General features: G+C 48.7%; 1 protein-coding gene across 1 annotated transcript; it reads left to right on the top strand.

Annotated features, from left to right (window-relative positions):
- The first annotated feature begins 6373 nt into the window (after positions 1–6373).
- LOC149360942 (solute carrier family 22 member 7-like) lies at positions 6374–8101 on the top strand. The gene has a single exon (XM_089567958.1). It carries the CDS (start codon positions 6374–6376, stop codon positions 8099–8101), a length of 1728 nt encoding a protein of 575 aa, XP_089424084.1.
- The last annotated feature ends 354 nt before the right edge of the window (positions 8102–8455 follow it).

Genomic DNA, 8455 nt, shown 5'->3' with positions numbered 1-8455 from the left:
TTCTGTTGCAACTGGGAATGAGTCGGTTGATTCTCATCCCCCTGTGCGCCTCTTTGAGGTACGATTTCAACATGGTGTATGCACATGGTGCTTCCCTGCCCATTTGGTGCAATTATTTTTCTATAAACAGAGTAAATGCTCATTAGCATCAATACAAGTGGGGGCATATTTGCCTGAAAGAAAAGGCTACACAGTGGTAGAGCTTTTGTTTGTAGCATTAAGGCGGCGCTTGGGTGGATGATTGTGAGAAATTCATCTGTTATTGCAAATCTACTCCACCGTGGGGGAATTCCCCTGAAACACTGCACGAATAATGCTTAGTATCATAATATTTCAAGTTGTTGACAATTGTACATAGGCTCATGCCTTCTGGTTAGCATTATTACTTGGTTGGTTTTAGGGGGTTTAACGTCCCAAAGCGACTAAGGCTATGAGAGACGCCGTAGTGCAGGGCTCCGGAAATTTTGACCACCTGAGGTTCTTTAACGTGCACTGACATCGCACAGTACACGGGCCTCTAAATTTCTCCTCCAAAGAAATTCAACCGCCGCGGCCGGGATCGAACCCGCGTCTTTCGGGTCAGCAGCCGAGCACCATAACCACTGAGGCACCGCGGCGGCTGCATTATTACTGACTTCCTCAGTGTGAAAACTTAAACCTAGGCATGCCTACAGTTTTCAGCACATGCCTGCGTACGCTGCTTTATTTCAGCATCTACATAGTGGTCTTGTCGGAACAGAGTTGCAATTTGAGTGAGGAGGGGAGAAAAATAGCGGCAGCCCGCATGACAAGTGCGCTCAGCTCCTGTACAGATGGCAAATGACAGAGGACGATAAACGCTTATACAAATGTAGCGAGTCAATTATTTACTGTAACATAACATATAAAAAAAATCACCTATAGTGTGCACAGTCGAGCAAAATACGTGGAAGTAAATGTAATGAAACGATATGCAGGTAAGCATCAAGGAGCAATAAAAAATAGGAAAATGCATTACAGAGCAGCACAGGATGTATTAACAATAACTGAAATGAGCAATAGCGCTTTGGAGAGATGACATACTAATATCAGGAAAGCTCTCCTTACGTGGAGTAAAACTATTCAGGAAAATCTGTGACTGGTAACCAACCTTTTCATGGCCGTGGTTACTTGTTGTCATGGGTGAAATTCAGTGTGGTTTGTAGCGGGGCAGATATAGGGCCACTGACTTTGATGCCTGTGAGCCAGTGATGAAATGGTGTTGATTTGTCTTTTTTTCTCAATTTTATACCAGTGCAATAGCTTATGCCCATAAATATTGTGTGTCGTAATAATTGCATGGTTAATTGAATGCAAGTAACTTGGAAGACAGTGATACTAACGACACATCATGGTGTAAATATCCTAGATTGTGGGTGGGTGTATGAGGATTATTAGGTATTTGAACCAGTATACAGTGAATATACCTTTATCGGAAGGCCTTATAAGTTGCCAAAATGTAATGCTGACAATAAAAAAACAATATTAGTGCATTCTTAGTAACATTAGCAAACAGGACAATCCAGGGCATGCTAATTGTTGTTTTGGAGAGCTGAAATGCTGGTATTGATTGCAATATGGCAGACCCCATATGGCTGTCAGTGAAGGCATGTGACAAAACACTGAAGGGACGGTAATAATGCAAGTAATAAAAAGCTGAGGCCCAAAGGAATGCCTTGGCGGATGTCCGAGATAGCAGGAAAAGGCAAGATACATGAGAATTGGCAAGGGAAATCTGCCGAAGGCTGGCTGTTTAAGCTTGGATCCAGTTTAGAGCTATTGGATGCAAGTTAAAGCACGAGAAAACCAGCCTCCCATAAATAGGGGAATTGCATGCTTTTTCAAAGCAAAGAACAAAAGCATCACAGGGGGATGTTGCAGTCAAGGTGCATGTCGTGAAGAACAAGAAAAAGTTGGCTATTGCAGAAATGTCTTCTAAAAGCTTGCCAATTTGCATCAAACAACTTAATGGGCCAAAACAATCTAGCAGGGTCAAGAGTATGAAATGCGTTTGGTGATTTGCAGCACATGCCAATAACACAAATAGGGTCATAGGTGCTGGGTGATGAAGGGTTAAAAACAGAGGGGCCAGGCTATAATAAGGCAGGAAGCTATCTGTACAGCGTACACTAGATATGCCTATACAACCTGCTTCTTTTCCCGTTGTTGCTGTAAATTTCACAGAACTTGATCATAGCGTACTGTGGGGTGCACCGCTGGCAAGTTGGCATGTCGAAACTGTGCTAAGGGACGACGACAGAGCAAGAATTCGTACCCTGTGCAGTGATGTTGTTACCATCGTCTTTGTTCCTAGCGTAGCTTTACCAGCTTCAGAGGGCTTATTTTGCAGTCTGCAAGTAGTCATGTCTGTAGCAAGCAGTCACAGGCAAATGAAGGTGGTAGCAGACAGACATATGCAAGTGCATCGATGAGATCTTCTCAAAGCTTCGAGAATGTCTTGTTAAACAAACTGCTGCGGCTGACCCAGGAAGCGCCGCTGAACAATCGTTGAACACCAATAAAGCCGATTTCGCGAGCAGCTCTGCAACAATAGCATTGCGAACACATCCAGTTTCGTACCACTGATCTCCGGATCGAAAAGGACCATGAGCAAAATCAACAACAGACACTGTCATTGCCTATGAGGTGCTTCAAGACCACTGTATTTTTCTGATTGCAGTGGAAACCAACATCCCACTTAAACTGAATACTGCCAAGCATTTGTCAATATTGACTTAACACTCCTAAGCAAAAAGAGAAAAAAAGCAATGGCAAAGGTTTTCTCAATATTTTTTTCTTCTTTTTCATCAAGACTCGTTATGCTCAACTTGCTCGGTGGACAGTTTTGATTGCATAAGCTGCTGCCACACTTTTTTTTTCTGCGCTACATCAATTGAAATGCTCATGAAAAACAGACTTATGAGTTGGCACATATTATAGATTTGTACACTGTCAATCAGTCGTTATTTAAAAGCGACAATGATTCTTGTTTGTAATCGCGTAATACCATGTTACAACCTAAACCGAAATGGCTAGAGGAAGTGTTCAGTCACCCATTCATCACGCCGATATGTTTATTGCAGGCAAATGTGCGCACAGCCGGCAGGAAATAAAAAGAAATGACGCTCCCGAAGATACATTTGCACTGCACCGATGTTTTCACACAGGTTACACAGTTTCTCCGGCGAGTCGTAACCCGAGCACCCATCATCACAAAACGGAATGGAGCACCAAAGCGCAGAAGGACGGCGACATCGCTGTTGTCGCCGCAAAACAGTCCTACGGCCGTGCAGCCAAGCTCGCGTCGCGTCACGTCGCACACACGGCAATTCTCAAGCACAGTGCCAACACGAATCGCGAACAAAATGGTAACGAATGCGTAGCCAGCAACAACGTCATGTGCACGCTTCGGTCGCGATCACTGCAACCATCGCAACGAATGCGACTAGCTGCACAACGCCACGTTCATTTCAGCATTCGGAAAGCACGGCGTGCGTAGTGAGCTCTCGAAGGTGCACATTTCACTGCCTTGCCGTAAAAGCACTCGCTTCGATCGCAATCACTTTCACTACGCGGATACTAGTCACTGCTAGGCAGCTCATGCACACACAGAAGTTCACCGTGAGCAGCTGTTGTTCGCCGCTGTGCGTGATGATCCTCGCAGGAATTAGGAACGCTTGCAGCAACCACAAACAGCTCCATATAAACACTTCGTGACACCGCCAACGCGTAGGTCTTGCGTCGGTTTGAAGAGGCGCTCTGTCAACTACATCAGCGTCGATTTCAACTCGGGAAACTGTCGCTGCTCGCCGCTGCTGCACGCGGAGAAGTTCGCAGCCGCTCTGAACACTCGTAATATCAACATGTGGCCAATATAGTATGCCTCGCGGCATAGGTGCCACCACTACAGCCACGACCTATGCCTCGCTCCCCAGTTCAGTCGACGGACGGCCATCTTGCCCGGCAGGAGCGGATGCCTACGTCACGTAAAAAGCAGCCAATCGCTGCAATTCGGTCGCCGGGCGGTTCGCTCGTCCGCCCCAAAGTTGAAGTTCACCAACTTTCCTTTCGCCTGCCGAACGGGGCGAATGCCTATTGTCTGGTCGTTCGGTCCGCCAGTCCGCCTGCCTGGCGGATCCGCTCAAAAGCGATCGTACAACGGCCTTAAGGGAGCGGTGGTGGCGGGAGGCCGTATGTCCATATCGCCGAAACCGGCCTGGTGAAGTAAAGCACCGAAAGGGTCAGGAAGGTTTCTGACATTTCATGCAACAACATGATTTCTCCCGGCCTGGTGCTCGGTTTTTCTGGGGTGAAATGCTTTGGAAAAGGGCCTTGAACCGAACCGTTGCGTTGACGGGCAAGTAATTCGTTCCGCCGGCAAAGAACCCTAAATCCGCCTCGTGCGGTAAAGGCCCGCTTGAGACCCCACTTGAGACCTCCGGGTTCAATCCCCAGTGCCGTCGGGTACTCGTCGGTTTTCTAATTTGCACAAGATTTCCCCCGGACTGGTGCTTGGCTTTTCAGGGATGAGATGCTTGGGAAAGTGGTCTGTGGGTAAGAAATAGAGGTATGCAATAATTTACAATTTCATTGTCTTTTTTTTTAGCTTCTGAAGTTGTTCATTCGCATAAGCAAGACTCTCGCTATTCTTTTTAATCGGAGCAGCTTGTATTTCGCGAATTTGTCTTCAGCGCCGCTTAGCGGTGTCCTTCAGCATCTTCATTGCTTGCCGACACTCCTATTTAATCTTTAAAAAATCCATTCGCATATCATCCTTTATCTTAGCCAGCTCTTTCGTTAGTTTTCAATAACGACAAATTTCAAGTTCCTACTTGGCAGTGGAAGCAATAAGCAGTCAGCACTAACCTGCAGCAAAGAGGAGAAGTGGGATTAGGCAATGCACTCTAGACAAAAAAAGTATGGAGAGTGGTCCCGTGACGACAGCGGAGTGGTGAGGAAAAACTCTTATTCAGTGCCTTTTAATGCCTGAAAGAAATGGCTGCCGAAACTTTACTTGTTGTCATCGAGGAGTGATTGTCCAGCTCATACTTAGGGGCCAACTGTCAAGGTGCTAGGTTACAGATGTAGCGGAGCTTGGTCACAGGTCAATGACAAGATTCTTGCAACGAATATTTAAGCGTCACTAGCATGGAGTGAGGCGGGATAATTGCAAGGCTGACCCAACCAGCAGCTAAAAACAACTGAACTCAGATTGTCTTGGCTTTCGATAGCAGGGTAGAACGCACACATGCTTTGCGGGATGACGGTTGATTTGATTTGAAATTTAGGTAGCGATCCGTGTGCGTGGGGTTAGTGTACAAAGAGAAGATGAACTGCGTTCCTATTCACGTCACTAGCACGTCGGGAAACGGAAGACCGATGCTTGTTTCGTATTCCAGGGAGAAACTGATGGCCGCTTCAATATAGTTGAGGTATGCGAGGAATTCTTCTGCGCCGGATTTTTCGCGGATGGCAAAACGATTATCCCCGCACGTAAGGAATACCTTAGGCCCGTTCGTGAGCGAGTGGAGCGCCCGTTGTTCAATCACCTCCAACGCCACGATCGCTACAGTCATCGAGTTTGGCGCTGAATTGGTTGAAGAGTGCTCCTAAAGCTGGGGCTCTGACTCTTTGGCCGGTAGGCTGCAATGGTGGACGCATGCTAAAATGCGTCCGCTTCGAAATAAAATGGTTCTCGGTGAAACCAGGCCCATTTCCCCCCTCTGTTTTTCAACTATTTCTGTTGCCCCCCAAAATGCATGGTCTTTTCACAATGCAACAAAACAAAAAACATTTTTTAGTGAGATCCTCAGACATTGGCCTCCCAGCAAAGCGGTACCGCAGCAGAAGAGGCCGGGTAACAACAGCTATTCAAGACTGTGAGCGCTGAAAAGTCGGCGCACGTGTAATGGCCTCGGCCACAATAGAGACTTGCACGTGTACGTTTACTGTGTCCGTGTAGGCGTGTACGTGTACCCCTTAAGCGGTCGCCGGTTGCGCACGTGCAGGGGCGCTGCCTGACCGGAATCTTACCACTTCGCGTGCCCAGTCGGTGTCCAGTAAACCAGTAGTCGTACACGCTAGTAAGTCTCCGCTATGCTAAATGCTTGTAAAAAGAAAAAGAAAACGTGTGCAGATTCGTCACACGTGCACTAGAAGGCAAAATTCAGGCGTGTTGTCTTCAGGTACTGCAACATATCGCCGCCTTGGGCATGCCGCCTTGCGGGTGAAGAAGAGGAAGCTTTATTCGCGCATGAAAGAAGAAGTCTCCTTTCATATCGGGTCCACTTGTTTTCCCTGGAATGCCCTCCTAGAAATTGCAAGAATTCCTTCGGCACTTCGCGGGACACAAGACATGTTCCTTTTCCTTCCTCGTCGACTGGAAAATCAGGATCTTCTAACGAGCGAAGAATTCGACTGTTACGACGGCTTCGGACAAGGCGCCTTCCAGAGACGCTTGCTGCTACTCTGCGCCCTCGCAATATTTCTCAAGAACTGTCATGTCTACGCCCTCATGCTTAAAATGGAGGACGTCGACCATTGGTGCAAGCGACCCCAGCATTGGAACATGTCCACACAGCAATGGAAGAACGTGGCCATTCCCCTGGAAGCAGACGGACAGTACAGCCAATGTCACCAGTACGCAAATCCGTTCGTTGACAATGACACCAGGACGATACCGTGCACCGCGTGGGAATACGAGGAAGAGCCGGCGGCGACTTCCGTGGTAAGCCAATGGGACATGGTGTGTGAGCGGCGGTTCCTGCGTGCGGCACTTGCTTTCTTGCACGCTGCCGGCTTGATCATTCTGACCATTGCTGCTGGGTCTGTCGCTGACGTTACAGGCCGCAGACCCGTCCTTCTGGCAAGTTCAGTAACCTTGTTGGCATCGACTACTGGCCTCTTTCTCGGAAGGACCTATCTCGTGCACGCTGTGGCCCAATTCTTCGCTTCAGGAAGCGCGGCAGCCCAATTCATCGTCGCCGGCATCCTCTTCTTCGAAGTCACAACCCACGAGAACCGGCCGCTGCACGTTGTGATCGCCTGTGTTTTGGCGGCGAGTGGATCCGAGCTGTGGTTCGCAGTCATGAGACTCGTGAGAATGGACTGGGCTTCAAAGCAGGCAGTGTTCTTGGCGCCCACGTTCCTATCAGTCGCAGCTTTCTATGTGGCTGTGGAGTCTCCACGTTGGCTGATCGCCAAGGCCCGGTTCCGCGAGGCGGAGGACGTCATGCTCGCCGCTGCCAAGACCAACCAGTTTCCGCTGTGCAACACGGCATGCCTATTGGACAAGCTGAAAAGTAAAGCCACCGAATCCTGCCCTCTAGGCCAGTGTATGGACGCATTGGAGATGCTCGAGGGCACCGCAATTCGCAAGCGAGCTATGGCCGTGTTCTTCACCTATTTCTCCGCGTATTTCGTTTTGCGGCTCGTAGTCTTTTCCTCGCTGGTTCAGCAGGATCTCATGTTGCCCTGGGTCTCGTTAGCGCTGCTCGCACTGAGTTTTGCGGGGACACTGTTTGTGATTACTAGAGTCACCTTGCTGCAGTTTATCAGTGCGTGCTTCGCAGTGATCGGTGTCCTCCAGTGCATGTCGAGCCTGTCCATCGCCTTCGATTCCCTGGTTGCGAAACAGGGCCTTATTGTGTCCTCCAAGGCTCTTGTCTTTGTGGGATACTTAACGCTCGCCACATATAGCCTTGAGCTCTTCCCGACTGCGATTCGCGGTACCACTCTTGGGTGGATTCACGGATTCGGTGGTCTGGGCGGCATCATTTCCTCCGTTTGCATGCTTTTGCACAATGTTGGTCGTGAGGACTTGGCGTTTGCCATTGCAGGATCTCTGATGTTTGCCTCCCTGCTCGTTCTGCGAACGTTGCCTCGCAATACCACGGCTGAATGCGCCAAGATCACCGTCAAACGAGCATCACTTTTCAAAGAACAAAACGTCGAGCGGATGAAGAAAACACTGGAACAACGGGAATGCAGGGAGAACAGAGAACCCAGCTGCCAGAGCAGAAGATCCAGGTCCAGTACCACTACGGAGAAATCGGCAGCAAGCGCTCGCAGCCGGCAACGGTAGTCGATTTGTCAAGAGCTGCTATAGCAAGGTGTACGTTAACTTCAACTGCCCTTGAGCTTCTTTGTTCCTCTGGTTCTGTTTTTGGGCAGCGTCTGGACATAGGCGAGTGCACGTTTTTCTTGAGTGATACTGACTGTGACCTGCTGCTGAAAAGGACCGGCTTTTGAGCTGGTACATTGTGGGAGCTCGTGTGCTCTTGGGGATTTTTTTCTCCTGTTAGTAGTTGCCCTTAATAGATGGTCGAGGCACTCGAAAAGTGCCTAGCAGCTCCTTGAGCTCGCTAGGATGTATATAGCATAGACACATTCTACGCCACGACATGACGTTGGCCAGCCTAGTGAAATCTAGAAAGAA

This window comes from Amblyomma mixtum, chromosome 2 (assembly GCF_055824585.1).
Source record: "Amblyomma mixtum isolate Tamu chromosome 2, ASM5582458v1, whole genome shotgun sequence".
NCBI lineage: Eukaryota > Metazoa > Arthropoda > Arachnida > Ixodida > Ixodidae > Amblyomma > Amblyomma mixtum.
Note: the sequence above shows the minus strand (reverse complement) of the source record. Positions and strands in the feature narration are given on the sequence as shown.

What these genes read in the sequence shown, in the direction of transcription:
- LOC149360942 (XM_089567958.1), top strand. Translation starts at nt 6,374, where the DNA reads ATGTTCCTTTTCCTTCCTCGTCGACTGGAAAATCAGGATCTTCTAACG.